The following is an 18,035-nucleotide window of genomic DNA, read 5'->3' on the forward strand; positions in this document are numbered from 1 at the left end:
AGTGGCATAGTTAAAGTGGCTAGTGATACATGTATTACATAAGGATGCAGTAGATGATATAGAGTACAGTATATACGTATGCATATGAGATGAATAATGTAGGGTATGTAACATTATATTAGGTAGCATTGTTTAAAGTGGCTAGTGATATATTTTACATAATTTCCCATCAATTCCCATTATTAAAGTGGCTGGAGTTGAGTCAGTGTCAGTGTGTTGGCAGCAGCCACTCAATGTTAGTGGTGGCTGTTTAACAGTCTGATGGCCTTGAGATAGAAGCTGTTTTTTAGTCTCTCGGTCCCAGCTTTGATGCACCTGTACTGACCTCGCCTTCTGGATGATAGCGGGGTGAACAGGCAGTGGCTCGGGTGGTTGTTGTCCTTGATGATCTTTATGGCCTTCCTGTAACATCGGGTGGTGTAGGTGTCCTGGAGGGCAGGTAGTTTGCCCCCGGTGATGCGTTGTGCAGACCTCACTACCCTCTGGAGAGCCTTACGGTTGTGGGCGGAGCAGTTGCCGTACCAGGCGGTGATGCAGCCCGCCAGGATGCTCTCGATTGTGCATCTGTAGAAGTTTGTGAGTGCTTTTGGTGACAAGCCGAATTTCTTCAGCCTCCTGAGGTTGAAGAGGCGCTGCTGCGCCTTCTTCACGATGCTGTCTGTGTGAGTGGACCAATTCAGTTTGTCTGTGATGTGTATGCCAAGGAACTTAAAACTTGCTACCCTCTCCACTACTGTTCCATCGATGTGGATAGGGGGGTGTTCCCTCTGCTGTTTCCTGAAGTCCACAATCATCTCCTTAGTTTTGTTGACGTTGAGTGTGAGGTTATTTTCCTGACACCACACTCCGAGGGCCCTCACCTCCTCCCTGTAGGCCGTCTCATCGTTGTTGGTAATCAAGCCTACCACTGTTGTGTCGAATGTGTAGAGAACAGAGGACTGAGTGAGGCTGGAATGGGTAGAGACAGGAGGACTGAGTGAGGCTGGAATGGGTAGAGACAGGAGGACTGAGTGAGGCTGGAATGGGTAGAGACCGGAGGACTGAGTAAGGAATGAGTAGAGATCGAGAGAGACAGGAGGGGTGAGCTGGGATGGTTAGAGTCTGGAATGGTTAGAGTCTGGAGGGGTGAGTCTGGAGGGGTGAGCCTGGAATTGGTCGAGGCTGGATGGTTGAGGCTGAAGGTGTGAAGCTGGAATGGGTAGAGGCTGGAGGGGTGAGTCTGGAATGGGTAGAGGCTGGAGGGGTGAGTCTGGATGGGTGAGGCTGGAGGGTTGAGGCTGGAATGGGTAGAGGCTGGAGGGGTAGAGGCTGGAGGGGTGAGGCTGAAGGTGTGAAGCTGGAGGGGTGAGGCAGGAATGGTAGAGGCTGGAGGGGTGACTCTGGAATGGGTAGAGGCTGGAGGGGTGAGTCTGGAATGGGTAGAGGCTGGAGGGGTGAGACTGAAGGTGTGAAGCTGGAGGGGTGAGGCAGGAATGGGTAGAGGCAGGAGGGGTGAGTCTGGAATGGGTAGAGGCAGGAGGAGTGAGGCTGGAATGGGTAGAGGCAGGAGGGGTGAGTCTGGAATGGGTAGAGGCAGGAGGGGTGAGGCTGGAATGGGTAGAGGCAGGATGGGTGAGGCTGGAGGGGTGAGTCTGGAATGGGTAGAGGCTGGAGGGGTGAGACTGAAGGTGTGAAGCTGGAGGGGTGAGGCAGGAATGGGTAGAGGCAGGAGGGGTGAGGCTGGATTGGGTAGAGGCTGGAATGGGTAGAGGCTAGAGGGGTGAGTCTGGAATGGGTAGAGGCAGGAGGGGTGAGGCTGGAATGGGTAGAGGCAGGAGGGGTGAGGCTGGAATGGGTAGAGGCAGGAGGGGTGAGGCTGGAATGGGTAGAGGCAGGAGGGGTGAGGCTGGAATGGGTAGAGGCAGGAGGGGTGAGGCTGGAATGGGTAGAGGCAGGAGGGGTGAGGCTGGAATGGGTAGAGGCAGGATGGGTGAGGCTGGAGGGGTGAGTCTGGAATGGGTAGAGGCAGGAGGGGTGAGACTGGATTGGGTAGAGGCTGGAATGGGTAGAGGCTAGAGGGGTGAGTCTGGAATGGGTAGAGGCAGGAGTGGTGAGTCTGGAATGGGTAGAGGCAGGAGTGGTGAGACTGGATTGGGTAGAGGCTGGAATGGGTAGAGGCTAGAGGGGTGAGTCTGGAATGGGTAGAGGCAGGAGTGGTGAGTCTGGAATGGGTAGAGGCAGGAGTGGTGAGTCTGGAATGGGTAGAGGCAGGAGGGGTGAGGCTGGAATGGGTAGAGGCAGGAGGGGTGAGGCTGGAATGGGTAGAGGCAGGAGGGGTGAGGCTGGAATGGGTAGAGGCAGGAGGGGTGAGGCTGGAATGGGTAGAGGCAGGAGGGGTGAGGCTGGAATGGGTAGAGGCAGGAGGGGTGAGACTGAAGGTGTGAAGCTGGAGGGGTGAGGCAGGAATGGGTAGAGGCAGGAGGGTGAGGCTGGATTGGGTAGAGGCTGGAATGGGTAGAGGCTAGAGGGGTGAGTCTGGAATGGGTAGAGGCAGGAGTGGTGAGTCTGGAATGGGTAGAGGCAGGAGTGGTGAGGCTGGAATGGGTAGAGGCAGGAGGGGTGAGTCTGGAATGGGTAGAGGCAGGAGGGGTGAGGCTGGAATGGGTAGAGGCAGGAGGGGTGAGGCTGGAATGGGTAGAGGCAGGAGGGGTGAGGCTGGAATGGGTAGAGGCAGGAGGGGTGAGGCTGGAATGGGTAGAGGCAGGAGGGGTGAGGCTGGAATGGGTAGAGGCAGGATGGGTGAGGCTGGAGGGGTGAGTCTGGAATGGGTAGAGGCTGGAGGGGTGAGACTGAAGGTGTGAAGCTGGAGGGGTGAGGCAGGAATGGGTAGAGGCAGGAGGGGTGAGGCTGGAATGGGTAGAGGCAGGAGGGGTAGAGGCTAGAGGGGTGAGTCTGGAATGGGTAGAGGCAGGAGTGGTGAGTCTGGAATGGGTAGAGGCAGGAGTGGTGAGTCTGGAATGGGTAGAGGCAGGAGTGGTGAGGCTGGAATGGGTAGAGGCAGGAGGGGTGAGTCTGGAATGGGTAGAGGCAGGAGGGGTGAGGCTGGAATGGGTAGAGGCAGGAGGGGTGAGGCTGGAATGGGTAGAGGCAGGAGGGGTGAGGCTGGAATGGGTAGAGGCAGGAGGGGTGAGGCTGGAATGGGTAGAGGCAGGAGGGGTGAGGCTGGAATGGGTAGAGGCAGGATGGGTGAGGCTGGAGGGGTGAGTCTGGAATGGGTAGAGGCTGGAGGGGTGAGACTGAAGGTGTGAAGCTGGAGGGGTGAGGCAGGAATGGGTAGAGGCAGGAGGGGTGAGGCTGGAATGGGTAGAGGCAGGAGGGGTAGAGGCTAGAGGGGTGAGTCTGGAATGGGTAGAGGCAGGAGTGGTGAGTCTGGAATGGGTAGAGGCAGGAGTGGTGAGTCTGGAATGGGTAGAGGCAGGAGGGGTGAGGCTGGAATGGGTAGAGGCAGGAGGGGTGAGGCTGGAATGGGTAGAGGCAGGAGGGGTGAGGCTGGAATGGGTAGAGGCAGGAGGGGTGAGGCTGGAATGGGTAGAGGCAGGAGGGGTGAGGCTGGAATGGGTAGAGGCAGGAGGGGTGAGGCTGGAATGGGTAGAGGCAGGAGGGGTGAGGCTGGAATGGGTAGAGGCAGGAGGGGTGAGGCTGGAATGGGTAGAGGCAGGAGGGGAGGCTGGAAGGAGGCAGGGGGTGAGGCTGGAATGGGTAGAGGCAGGAGGGGTGAGGCTGGAATGGGTAGAGGCAGGAGGGGTGAGGCTGGAATGGGTAGAGGCAGGAGGGGTGAGGCTGGAATGGGTGGAGGCAGGAGGGGTGAGTCTGGAATGGGTAGAGGCAGGAGGGGTGAGTCTGGAATGGGTAGAGGCAGGAGGGGTGAGTCTGGAATGGGTAGAGGCAGGAGGGGTGAGTCTGGAATGGGTAGAGGCAGGAGGGGTGAGTCTGGAATGGGTAGAGGCAGGAGGGGTGAGGCTGGAATGGGTAGAGGCAGGAGGGGTGAGGCTGGAATGGGGAGTGAAATAATACATGTAGGTATGCATCAGACTCTTAACGTGCTCAGACAGAAGTAAAGCTTATGTTTAGATAAATATTGTACAGAAAGTTGAACCTTTGACGGATAGAATTATGATGGATAGGCCTAGTCTTGGGCCTAGTCAGAAGCTCTCCTATCATGTGTGTGTGCGTGCGTTTGCCATGCGCACGCATTTCTGTGGTTTGGTCACGCAGTCTGCGTCACAGCTGGCAGAGGGAAATGGAAGCGGACAGCGGTTATTAAAAAACGGGTTGGATTCTTTTTATCAGGGGTCTGCCTGGCCTGCCACTCTTTAGATAGGCATACTGCTCCGCTCCGGCTCTACAGGAGCCCAGAGCTGACAAATCCCTGGCCAGACAGACAGACTGCACACCGACTGGGCTGAGACACCATGCAGAAGATGGCACAGCTCACAGGAGGAGTACAGCACACAAAACTCAGCTAACCCACATCTGCTTCTCTCTGTGTAGGCTGTAGCTAGTCTGCGCGAGTGTAGGCTGTAGCTAGTCTGCGCGAGTGTAGGCTGTAGCTAGTCTGCGCGAGTGTAGGCTGTAGCTAGTCTGCGCGAGTGTAGGCTGTAGCTAGTCTGCGCGAGTGTAGGCTGTAGTCTAGTCTGCGCGAGTGTAGGCTGTAGCTAGTCTGCGCGAGTGTAGGCTGTAGCTAGTCTGCGCGAGTGTAGGCTGTAGCTAGTCTGTGCGAGTGTAGGCTGTAGCTAGTCTGCGCGAGTGTAGGCTGTAGCTAGTCTGTGCGAGTGTAGGCTGTAGCTAGTCTGTGCGAGTGTGTGTGTGTGTAGGCTGTAGCTAGTCTGTGTGTGTGGGCTGTAGCTAGTCTGTGTCTGTGCGAGTGTAGGCTGTAGCTAGTCTGCGCGAGTGTAGGCTGTAGCTAGTCTGCGCGAGTGTAGGCTGTAGCTAGTCTGCGCGAGTGTAGGCTGTAGCTAGTCTGCGCGAGTGTAGGCTGTAGCTAGTCTGTGCGAGTGTAGGCTGTAGCTAGTCTGCGTGAGTGTGTGTGTGTAGGCTGTAGCTAGTCTGTGTGTGTGGGCTGTAGCTAGTCTGTGTCTGTGTGTGTGTAGGCTGTAGCTAGTCTGTGTGTGTGGGGGGCTGTAGCTAGTCTGTGTCTGTGTGTGTAGGCTGTAGCTAGTCTGTGTCTGTGTGTGTAGGCTGTAGCTAGTCTGTGTCTGTGTGTGTGGGCTGTAGCTAGTCTGTGTCTGTGTGTGTGGGCTGTAGCTAGTCTGTGTGTGTGAGCTGTAGCTAGTCTGTGTGTGTGTGTGTGTGTGTGTGTGTGTAGGCTGTAGCTAGTGTGTGTAGGCTGTAGCTAGTGTGTGTGTGTGTGTGTAGGCTGTAGCTAGTGTGTGTAGGCTGTAGCTAGTGTGTGTGTGAATGTGTATGTGTGTAGGCTGTAGCTAGTGTGTGTGTAGGCTGTAGCTAGTGTGTGTGTGTAGGCTGTAGCTAGCATGTGTGTGTAGGCTGTAGCTAGCGTGTGTGTGTGTAGGCGGTAGCTAGTCTGTGTGTGTAGGCTGTAGCTAGTCTGTGTGTGTATGTGTAGGCTGTAGCTAGTGTGTGTGTGTAGGCTGTAGCTAGTCTGTGTGTGTAGGCTATAGCTAGTCTGTGTGTGTAGGCTGTAGCTAGTTTGTGTGTGTGTAGGCTGTAGCTAGTTTGTGTGTGTGTAGGCTGTAGCTAGTGTGTGTGTGTGTTTGTAGGCTGTAGCTAGTGTGTGTGTGTAGGCTGTAGCTAGTGTGTGTGTGTGTAGGCTGTAGCTTAAACTGCTGTTTTAGGTCTCGTTCTGACAGTCTTTTGATTTTCCAGCATCTAAGAGAAAGGAAGGGGCAGAGACAGGATGTTGTGTTGATTACTTGGTCATTGTCCACTGTACAATATGTCATTTAGCAGACGCTTTCATCAAAAGCGACCTTCAGTCATGCATACATTTATAGAGTGGGGCAAAAAAGTATTTAGTCAGCCACCAATTGTGCAAGTTCTCCCACTTAAAAAGATGAGAGGCCTGTAATTTTCATCATAGGTACACTTCAACTATGACAGACAAAATGAGAAAAAAAATTCCAGGATTTTTAATGAATTTATTTGCAAATTGTTGTGGAAAATAAGTATTTGGTCACCTACAAACAAGCAAGATTTCTGGCTCTCACAGACCTGTAACTTCTTCTTTAAGAGGCTCCTCTGTCCTCCACTCGTTACCTGTATTAACGGCACCTGTTTGAACTTGTTATCAGTATAAAAGACACCTGTCCACAACCTCAAACAGTCACACTCCAAACTCCACTATGGCCAAGACCAAAGAGCTGTAAAAGGACACCAGAAACAAAATTGTAGACCTGCACCAGGCTGGGAAGACTGAATCTGCAATAGATAAGCACCTTGGTTTGAAGAAATCAACTGTGGGAGCAATTATTAGGAAATGGAAGACATATAAGACCACTGATAATCTCCCTCGATCTGGGGCTCCATGCAAGATCTCACCCCGTGGGGTCAAAATGATCACAAGAACGGTGCGCAAAAATCCCAGAACCATACAGGGGGACCTAGTGAATAACCTGCAGAGAGCTGGGACCAAAGTAACAAAGCCCTACCATCAGTAACACACTACGCCGCCAGGGACACAAATCCTGCAGTGCCAGACGTGTCCCCCTGCTTAAGCCAGTACATGTCCAGGCCCGTCTGAAGTTTGCTAGAGAGCATTTGGATGATCCAGAAGAAGATTGGGAGAATGTCATATGGTCAGATGAAACCAAAATATAACTTTTTGGTAAAAACTCAACTCGTTGTGTTTGGAGGACAAAGAATGCTGAGTTGCATCCAAAGAACACCATACCTACTGTGAAGCATGGGGGTGGAAACATCATGCTTTGGGGCTGTTTTTCTGCAAAGGGACCAGGACGACTGATCCGTGTCAAGGAAAGAATGAATTGGGCCATGTATCGTGAGATTTTGAGTGAAAACCTCCTTCCATCAGCAAGGGCATTGAAGATGAAACGTGGCTGGGTCTTTCAGCATGACAATGATCCCAAACACACCGCCCGGGCAACGAAGGAGTGGCTTCGTAAGAAGAATTTCAAGGTCCTGGAGTGGCCTAGCCAGTCTCCAGATCTCAACCCCATAGAAAATCTTTGGAGGGAGTTGAAAGTCCATGTTGCCCAGCAACAGCCTCAAAACATCACTGCTCTAGAGGAGATCTGCATGAAGGAATGGGCCAAAATACCAGCAACAGTGTGTGAAAACCTTGTGAAGACTTACAGTAAACGTTTGACCTCTGTCATTGCCAACAAAGGGTATATAACAAAGTATTGAGAAACTTTTGTTATTGACCAAATACTTATTTTCCACCATAATTGGCAAATAAATTCATTAAAAATCCTACAATGTGATTTTCTGGATTTTTTTTCTTCTCATTTTGTCTGTCATAGTTGAAGTGTACCTATGATGAAAATTACAGGCCTCTCTCATCTTTTTAAGTGGGAGAACTTGCACAATTGGTGGCTGACTAAATACTTTTTTTGGGGGGGGTAAAACTCAATTTTAGGAAGGTGTCCTGAATGTTTTGTAAACTGTCTTCATCCATAACTGTTGGTTATATGGTAGTTGTGCCAACACAGGGGATGCTGTGGTCGTTTGCAATGTGACTAACATGGTGCCCTCTCTTTTCTGCCTCTCTTTTTGCCTCTGTTTCTCTCTCTCTCATTGCAATTCAATGAGCTTTATTGGCATGATAAAACACCTTACATTACCAGAGCAAACCTATAAGAGCAATTTCAGTCAATGATGACAAAAACAATGAGTAGTTTTTCCTCTCTCTAGTCTGGTAGGCCGGATGCTGCAGCGGGACCCAAAGGGCCGTGCGTCTCTGGAGGAGATAGAGAGCCATGCCTGGCTGCAGGGGGTGGACCCGTCCCCAGCCACCAAGTTCAACACCCCCCTGGTGTCTCATAAGAGCCTGTCTGAGGATGAGCACAACGGGATCATACAGCGCATGGTGCTGGGGGACATCGCAGACCGAGAGCCCATAGTAGAGTAAGTCAACACACATACATGGACATAAACTCAGCAAAAAAAGAACTGTCCTCACTGTCAACTGCTTTTATTGTCAGCAAACTTAATATATGTAAATATTTGTTTGAGCATAACCAGATTCAACAACTGAGATATAAACGGAATATAAATTGAATAATGTGTCCCTGAACAAAGGGGGGGTCAAAAGGGGGGGCCAGTTCTTGCTGTGAGACGTTACCCCACTCTTCCACCAAGGCACCTGCAAGTTCCCGGACATTTCTGGGGGGAATGCCCCTAGCCCTCACCCTCCGATCCAACAGGTCCCAGACGTGCTCAATGGGATTGAGATCCGGGCTCTTCGATAGCCGTGGCAGAACACTGACATTCCTGTCTTGCAGGAAATCACGCACAGAACGAACAGTATGGCTGGTGGCATTGTCATGCTGGAGGGTCATGTCAGGATGAGCCTGCAGGAAGGGTACCACATGAGGGAGGAGGATGTCTTCCCTGTAACGCACAGTGTTGAGATTGCAGGCAATGACAACAAGCTCAGTCCGATGATGCTGTGACAGACCATGCCGGACCCTCTACTTCCAAATCAATCCCGCTCCAGAGTACAGGCCTCGGTGTAATGCTCATTCCTTTGACGATAAAACCAGAATCCAACCATCACCCCTGGTGAGACAAGACCGCGACTTGTCAGTGAAGAGCACTCCTGTCTGGTCCAGCGACGGTGGGTTTGTGCCCATAGGCTACACTGTTTCTGGTGAGGACTTGCCTTACAACAAGCCTTCAAGCCCTCAGTCCAGCCTCTCTCAGCCTATCGTGGACAGTCTGAGCACTGATGGAGGGATTGTGCGTTCCTGGTGTAACTCCGGCAGTTGTTTTTGCCTTCCTGTACCTGTCCCGCAGGTATGATGTTCGGATGTACCGATCCTGTGTAGGTGTTGTGACACGTGGTCTGCCACTGCGAGGACAATCAGCTGTCCGTCCTGTCTCTCTGTAGTGTTGTTTTAGGTGTCTAACAGTACGGACATTGCAATTTATTGCCCTGGCCACATCTGCAGTCCTCATGCCTCCTTGCAGCATGCCTAAGGCACGTTCACACAGATGAGCAGGGACCCTGGGCATATTTCTTTTGGTGTTTTTCAGAGTCAGTAGAAAGGCCTCTTTAGTGTCCTACGTTTTCATAACTGTGACCTTAATTGCCTACCGTCTGTAAGCTGTTAGTGTCTTAACGACCGTTCCACAGGTGCATGTTTATTAATTGTTTATGGTTCATTGAACAAACATGGGAAACAGTGTTTAAACCCTTTACAATGAAGGTCTGTGAAGTCATTTGGATTTTTACGAATTATCTTTGAAAGACAGGGTCCTGAAAAGGGAAGTTTCTTTCTTTATGTATAGGTATACAAACATGTACCTATACTAGGGCTGTTATGGTGACCGTATTACCGCCACACCGACGGTCACAAGTCGTGACTGCAGTCAAATTCCACATGACCGTTGAGTCTCAGGAACTAGGCTTTTCTAAAACTGTGCTCTGATGCTGTTGATGGTCATTAGTAGCCTACCAAACTTGCTAATGGCCTGATACTCAGGGCTCTATGGCCCTCCATCAGGTCCTAATGGCCTGGTACTCAGGGCTCTACAGTCCCTCCATCAGGTCCTAATGGCCTGGTACTCAGGGCTCTACGGCCCCTCCAACAGGTCCTAATGGCCTGGTACTCAGGGCTCTACAGTCCCTCCATCAGGTCCTAATGGCCTGGTACTCAGGGCTCTACGGTCCCTCCAACAGGTCCTCAGGGCTCTACGGTTCCTCCAGGTCCTAATGGCCTGGTACTCAGGGCTCTACGGTCCCTCCATCAGGTCCTAATGGCCTGGTACTCAGGGCTCTACAGTCCCTCCATCAGGTCCTAATGGCCTGGTACTCAGGGCTCTACGGCCCCTCCAACGGGTCCTAATGGCCTGGTACTCAGGGCTCTACAGCCCCTGCATCAGGTCCTAATGGCCTGGTACTCAGGGCTCTACGGTCCCTCCAACAGGTCCTAATGGCCTGGTACTCAGGGCTCTACGGTCCCTCCATCAGGTCCTAATGGCCTGGTACTCAGGGCTCTATTGTCCCTCTATCCACTCTGACACCAATGCAAATGCAATGGAAAATCATGAGCTCGTGTTGCGCAACATTTCTATAGGCTATTCAAACTGAGATTTAATGGCCTCTTAAGATGATCCCATCAGCTTTCTATAGGCTTACTATATTTAATTCTCAACTTCCCTGATATTAAGCACATTGCTTCTCTTTACAACAGGAGTAGCCTATCTGGCTGGCATGAAAATGGACCGTGGGAAAAGCATCCTCCAGTCGCTATTTATGTGATGACATGTATTTTCCCCCTGTCTTCAGACAGGTGCATGATAATGGTCCATTCTAAATCTAAATGAATTTCCTACTTATATTATTTAATATATGTAAAGACAAGATTCAATTGAGAATAGTCTAATGGGTGACAATATTATCACTTGTAAATGATACCCAGTGTGTGCCGTCTAAGGCACATGATTTTTGCAACTTTTTCAAATCCCATATGTTTTGATAAAGCTTTTATCACAACTAACGTGGCCAAATAACTCTAAGCCTAGTCTATAGGCCTAGGAGCCCTGCAACATGGTTGGTGAGCACATAGCCTAGTCTATAGGCCTAGGAGCCCTGCAACACGGTTGGTGAGCACATAGCCTAGTCTATAGGCCTAGGAGCCCTGCAACACGGTTGGTGAGCACATAGCCTAGTCTATAGGCCTAGGAGCCCTGCAACACGGTTTGGCATAGAGCACATAGCCTAGTCTATAGGCCTAGGAGCCCTGCAACACGGTTGGCGAGCACATAGCCTAGTCTATAGGCCTAGGAGCCCTGCAACACGGTTGGCACATAGCACATAGCCTAGTCTATAGGCCTAGGAGCCCTGCAACACGGTTGGTGAGCACATAGCCTAGTCTATAGGCCTAGGAGCCCTGCAACACGGTTGGTGAGCACATAGCCTAGTCTATAGGCCTAGGAGCCCTGCAACACGGTTGGTGAGCACATAGCCTAGTCTATAGGCCTAGGAGCCCTGCAACACGGTTGGTGAGCACATAGCCTAGTCTATAGGCCTAGGAGCCCTGCAACACGGTTGGCGAGCACATAGCCTAGTCTATAGGCCTAGGAGCCCTGCAACACGGTTGGTGAGCACATAGCCTAGTCTATAGGCCTAGGAGCCCTGCAACACGGTTGGTGAGCACATAGCCTAGTCTATAGGCCTAGGAGCCCTGCAACACGGTTGGTGAGCACATAGCCTAGTCTATAGGCCTAGGAGCCCTGCAACACGGTTGGCGAGCACATAGCCTAGTCTATAGGCCTAGGAGCCCTGCAACACGGTTGGTGAGCACATAGCCTAGTCTATAGGCCTAGGAGCCCTGCAACACGGTTGGCGAGCACATAGCCTACAGAGCACATAGAGCACATAGCCTACAGAGCACATAGCCTACAGAGCACATAGAGCACATAGCCTACAGAGCACATAGAGCACAGAGCCTACAGAGCACATAGAGCACATAGCCTACAGAGCACACAGAGCACATAGAGCACATAGCCTACAGAGCACATAGAGCACAGAGCCTATAGAGCACAGAGCCTAGTGAAACGTGTTCTTATAAGCTCAGTTATTGCGCAATCTTGTGTGTGAAACCAGTTTTGACTGGCCACTATTTAAAAGAAGATCCCAGCTTTCTCCTGCTGCTAGGTTTATTGCTCAGTTCTTAAAATAAAGTACATTAATACTCTTTCCAACCGGTGTAGTCTACCTGGTGTACATAGGAGTGGTGTGAGTAGCACATTCATCCACTTTCCAACCGGTGTAGTCTACCTGGTGTACATAGGCGTGGTGTGAGTAGCACATTTTCACCATAAAAGTGCACCTTTATAATAAAGCATCATTGCATTTGCAGACTTATGTAAGATGCCTATTATTCATAATGTGATGAGTGGATAGTCATAGGCTAATAATATAACTCCATCACTGTTTGCAAAAAAGACAGGTTAAATGCATGGCTGAGTGCATATAGTGTAGAGTAGACCTAGGCTCTATCAGATAGGTTTCTTCTTTGTATGGGAAAAATGTGGTCTTTTATGAACACATTTTATGCAATTTTATTACACTTCATATGACTGGAGACATTAGCAGAATCTTTTTTAATGACAAATTACAGAGTAGCCTATTCTGCTGACACTGAGGAACAATCAATTAAAACGACGTTGTCCATTATCAGGGGAGACAAATAGAATATGACCTCCATCTAAACTGGAGCAGGAAACTGTTGTCCAATAACTAACTTTAAAGTAGCACTGACCCGACAATGATAAATAGTCAATCTGCACAATGTGCACTCACCGGACATATTGCTCTGTCTCTGCTGGTGCCAATAAAATAGGCTCTACTGTTGTTCGCTCAATTAAGTTGAGAATTTTGATAACTAAAGGACAAATTAGTATTTTCCTCATCTTCTCTTTACAGCAATAACAATTTGTTTTCCAATCTGTTTTCCCGCGATTGTATTTTGAATATTGCGATATGTCTGGCTTGGCCTCTCTACTTTTCAGACAGTCGCAACTCAACAATAATCTGCCCAAATTGCGCACGCTGCCTTTCCTTCCAACTGTAGGCAATGCGATTTAGAACAATCCACAATTATTATTTTTTAGCTAATGATCCTCTTTGGCCAAATCATGATTTCTTTTTTTAATTTCACCTTTATCTAACCAGGTAGGCTAGTTGAGAACAAGTTCTCATTTACAACTACGACTTGGCCAAGATGAAGCAAAGCAGTGTGACAGTAGCCTATTTTGAATGATTTTATTTATTTCTGTATAGACGAGGTAAGGCTAATTAGGCTATGTAGTTTTGGCCATTTTATTTACTTTAGAGAAAGCCTCCCCGAGCCTTATGGACGCGCTGCACGTAACCTCCATTCCACTGTTCCAGTGCAGGCTACGGATTACATTTAGGTTTTTTGTGTGCCATTCTGAATCAAAAAGAATATTAGTAGGCTGTATGTAAAGACCAGATTAAATTGAGAATAGTCTGATGGGTGAGAATATTATCAAGAGCTTGTAAAATGGTGAATGAGAGACTGATGAAGTGTGTGCAGCCTGTGGAAGAAACAGAACAGAGCTCATGCCTTTCATGCAACTTTTTTCAAATCCTTAGTCGCATCATGCAGTCTTTAAAATGTACCAACATTAGGCTCTATGTTTAGATGTTTTATATCACAGCTAAAGTCTCATAAATAACTCTAAATGAAGCATATAGCAGGACCAGTTTCTTTGTTAACCGGTCAACACAGAACAGCAGCATGACCACACACCCTTGGAAAGGTTTGGAGAAAATATCCCTTCTATTTTATTCAGCTAAACATGTTTATGTTAATTAACGGTCAGTTACCATGAGACCAACAATTATTTGCATGACAATCACCAGATGACAAAATTGAATGACCGCCACAGACCTAACCTATACACACACACATAATTGCAGATGGCCGTTAATCTTCTGCAAGTGACGAGGTATTTGACAGAATGCATTTTGCCTTGACCGACTGTGCCATTTGCTGTGGAGGCATGAATGATGTTCCTTAGTCTGCTCTTCTTTTGTCCTTTTCATATTGCGGGTTCTGCAACCCACCAAACCTGTTTCTGTGTCATGCTCACCACTGACATCAGTACTACTAACGCATATAACTGAACCTGAACATCTGAGGGGACTCAGTCAGCAGATAAGAGTGTTGAACTGTAGCATGTGAACCCAACAGCAGCCCTCCCTTAGCCTCCTACCCTGAACATGAATCATGGATGTGATTTGAAACACACATACTGGCTCCACTTTAAAGCAGCAGGCCCGCTGCCAGCCAGTCTTTCACAGACACACACTGGCCTTCTTTATTAACCCTGTCTGAAGGAAGGGCTTTACTGATGATGAGGAGAGAGCAGAGGGATATTAACCCTGTCTGAAGGAAGGGCTTTACTGATGATGAGGAGAGAGCAGAGGGATATTAACCCTGTCTGAAGGAAGGGCTTTACTGATGATGAGGAGAGAGCAGAGGGATATTAACCCTGTCTGAAGGAAGGGCTTTACTGATGATGAGGAGAGAGCAGAGGGATATTAACCCTGTCTGAAGGAAGGGCTTTACTGATGATGAGGAGAGAGCAGAGGGATATTAACCCTGTCTGAAGGAAGGGCTTTACTGATGATGAGGAGAGAGCAGAGGGATATTAACCCCCTGTCTGAAGGAAGGGCTTTACTGATGATGAGGAGAGAGCAGAGGGATATTAACCCTGTCTGAAGGAAGGGCTTTACTGATGATGAGAGAGCAGAGGGATATTAACCCTGTCTGAAGGAAGGGCTTTACTGATGATGAGGAGAGAGCAGAGGGATATTAACCCTGTCTGAAGGAAGGGCTTTACTGATGATGAGGAGAGAGCAGAGGGATACAGGGAGTCTTGAGTAAACACCAGAGGATTTATCCCCACTTCCCAGGCATTCAAGAGATTGTCCCGCTGAAGCCCCCACCTCCCACCTGACAGACAGACATTTACATTCTCACACACACACCACAGCACTTGGCTGAGGATTTCACTTGATTGTTCAATAGCACAGCGTAGCGTAATCCCAGAGGCTGTTGAGGGACGTGAACCAGCCACCTACTGTCATTGACTCCAGAAGGGTTAGAGGGCAACGAAAGGTTAGAACCTGTTATGTTGCTTTGTTTACATTTTAGATACGTCAAATGCCGACGTGATTGGGTTTGCTCTGTGGTGACTTGCCTGTTGACATACCGTACTTGTCTCTCGTGTGTGGGTGTGTAACCCTCTCTTGGCCTTCACTCCCAGCCTGTCCTAACATGTTCTGTCCATGGTGTTTGTTCTAGAGCCCTGGAGACCAACAAGTACAACCACATCACTGCCACCTACTTCCTGCTGGCTGAGAGGATCCTGAGAGAGAAACAGGAGAAGGAGGTCCAGACACGCTCCTCCAGCCCCAGCAACATCAAGGCCCAGTTCAGGTGACACACACACATGCAACACATACAGTTGAAGTCGGAGGTTTACATACACTTAGGTTGGCGTCATTAAAACTTGTTTTTCAACCACTCTACAAATTTCTTGTTTAACAAGCTATAGTTTTGGCAAGTTGGTTAGGACATCTACTTTGTGCATGACGCAAGGAATTTTTCCAATTGTTTACAGATTATTTCACTTATAATTCACTGTATCACAATTCCAGTGGGTCAGAAGTTTACATACACAAAGTTGACTGTGCCTTTAAACAGCTTGGAAAAGTCTAGAAAATGATGTTATGGCTTTAGAAGCTTCTGATAGGCTAGTTGACATCATTTGAGTCAATTGGAGGTGTACCTGTGGATGTATTTCAAGGCCTACCTTCAAACTCAGTCCCTCTTTGCTTGACATCATAGGAAAATCAAGACATCATCAAAGACCCCAGAAAAAAATTGTAGACCTCCACTAGTCTGGTTCATTCTTGGTAGCAATTTCCAAACGCCTGAAGGTACCACATTCATCTGTACAAACAATAGTATGCTAGTATAAACACCATGGGACCACGCAGCCGTCATAACGCTCAGGAAGGAGACGCGTTCTGTCTCCTAGAGATGAATGTACTTTAATGTGAAAAGTGCCAATCAATCCCAGAACAACAGCAAAGGACCTTGTGAAGATGCTGGAGGAAACAGGTACAAAAATATCCATATCCACAGTAAAACAAGTCCTATATCGACATAACCTGAAAGGCCGCTCAGCAAGGAAGAAGTCACTGCTCAAAAACCTCCATAAAAAAGCTAGACTACGGTCTGCAACTGCACATGGGGACAAAGATCGTACTTTTTGGAGAAATGTCCTCTGGTCTGATGAAACAACAATAGAACTGCTTGGCCATAATGACCATTGTTATGTTTGGAGGAAAAGGGGGGAGGCTTGCAAGCCCGAAGAACACCATCCCAACCGTGAAGCACGGGAGTGGCAGCATCATGTTGTGGGGGTGCTTTGCTGCAGGAGGGACTGGTGCACCTCACAAAATAGATGGCATCATGAAGAATGGAAAATGATGTGGATATATTGAAGCAACATATCAAGATATCAGTCAGGAAGTTAAAGCTTGCTCACAAATGGGTCTTCCAAATGGACAATGACCCCAAGCATACTTCCAAAGTTTTGGCAAAATGGCTTAAGGACAACAAAGTCAAGGTATTGGAGTGGCCATCACAAAGCCCTGACCTCAATCCTATAGACAATTTGTGGGTAGACTTGAAAAAGCGTGTGTGAGCAAGGAGGCCTACAAACCTGACTCAGTTATACCAGCTATGTCAGGAGGAATGGGCCAAAATTCACCGAACTTATTGTGGGAAGCTTGTGGAAGGATACCCGAAACGTTTGACCCAAGTTAAACAATTTAGAGGTAATGCTACCAAATACTAATTGAGTTTGTCAACTTTTGACCCACAGGAAATATATAAAAGCTGAAATAAATAATTGTCTCTACTATTATTCTGACATTTCACATTCTTAAAATAAAGTGGTGATCCTAACTGACCTAAGACAGGTAATTTTATTCAGATTAAACATCAGGAATTGTGAAAAACTGAGTTTAAATGTATTTGGCTAAGGTGTATGTAAACTTCCGAATTGAACTGTTCATACATGCAACACACACACGCGTGTGACGCATACACACAACACCAAATCTATCCCCTCCAGATGAAACCCACCAGATCCAACCACTCTAACTGCAATACCAATGCCTGTTTAATAGCCTGCTACACACACTCATCCATTTATTGGGGCCATTCAGATTGTCATAATGACGACGACTCAATAACTAGGAGGAGGAAGCAGCCAAGGCTCTGACGGTAATTGACCTCTTATGCTTCAGTAGCTATGGGTGCTGCTCTGCTTGGTGTCGTTGACCGTGCCTGGCATTAGGAGGAGAACCCATGCTGTCCTTTCCTCATGGTCTGGTTCCCATCCCGCCCCCTCTGGTCATGTGATCCCTCAACGTGGTGACATGTGTTGTTAAGGCTGACTGCAGTAAAGGCTTTGGAGTGACCTAGAAAGGGGAAGTCTGGCTTTGATATTCTGAGAGAGAAGCAGAGAGAGGGAGCCACTCCTTTTGGAGGAAGAGGAGAGATCAAACACATGCAGGCTAAAGCTGCTCCCTCCTGGCCTGCTCGCTGTAACCCATTTGGCCAGAAACCCATTGCCAAACAGGTGCTCGGAGGGAAAAGGCCCAATTTTAGCTCCTGGGTCGTGGCCCCCTGGGTGCAGGAGCAGAATGTGATGTATAGTGCAGCAGTACAGGTTTCTACATCTACTGTTTCTACTGGCCTGCGCTCCTCCATTCACCACTTAGTTTTTGAGGGTTGTTCTGTATTTTAACACAAACACTGTCAGCGTGTGGCATCAGGCAACATGGCATCATAACAGAAATAACATTCTGATAGTGGTTCAATTATTTTTAGGAATAACAACAGTCTACTGTGTATCATGCATGCCAGTTTATATATGCCCAAAACGGTGACCTGGACAAGAGGGCGAATACTAAGTGTGTTAGCATAGTGCCCCCGCGCTCTCTCACTCTCTGTGCCATCGTGGGCTGAAGCTGAGCTTCATCAGGTAGTAGGCTTCAGGGATTGTCTGTAGAGTCTGTCAGGGTCGTCTGAGGATGAGAGTGAATGGAGTCTGAGCAGTGTCACACAGCTGAGGTGTGTGTCTGAGAGATTCTACTGTAGTTACGCCTTTTGAAAGCCTGGTTGAATTAACTAGGATGGCGGCAGACAGCACTAAGGGCCCTGTGGTGACCCGACCCAGCCTCCACCGCCATGCAGCAGCGTGGAGGGTCACACATGCACCCGGCAGGCAGGACTACCATG

The 18,035-nt window shown here is 48.8% G+C and overlaps 1 protein-coding gene across 9 annotated transcripts in view; it reads left to right on the plus strand.

Moving 5' to 3' along the window:
- Positions 1 to 18,035, plus strand: part of snrka (SNF related kinase a) — a 59,512-nt gene that overhangs the window by 36,021 nt on the left and 5,456 nt on the right. For all 9 annotated transcript variants that reach the window (XM_042319098.1, XM_042319100.1, XM_042319096.1 and 6 more), the window contains exons 4-5: positions 7,870 to 8,082; positions 15,021 to 15,155. In XM_042319098.1, the coding sequence (XP_042175032.1) occupies positions 7,870 to 8,082; positions 15,021 to 15,155 (348 nt within the window). The remainder of the gene's footprint in view (positions 1 to 7,869; positions 8,083 to 15,020; positions 15,156 to 18,035) is intronic.

This window comes from Oncorhynchus tshawytscha, unplaced genomic scaffold (assembly GCF_018296145.1).
Source record: "Oncorhynchus tshawytscha isolate Ot180627B unplaced genomic scaffold, Otsh_v2.0 Un_scaffold_7589_pilon_pilon, whole genome shotgun sequence".
In the NCBI taxonomy this organism is placed as follows: domain Eukaryota; kingdom Metazoa; phylum Chordata; class Actinopteri; order Salmoniformes; family Salmonidae; genus Oncorhynchus; species Oncorhynchus tshawytscha.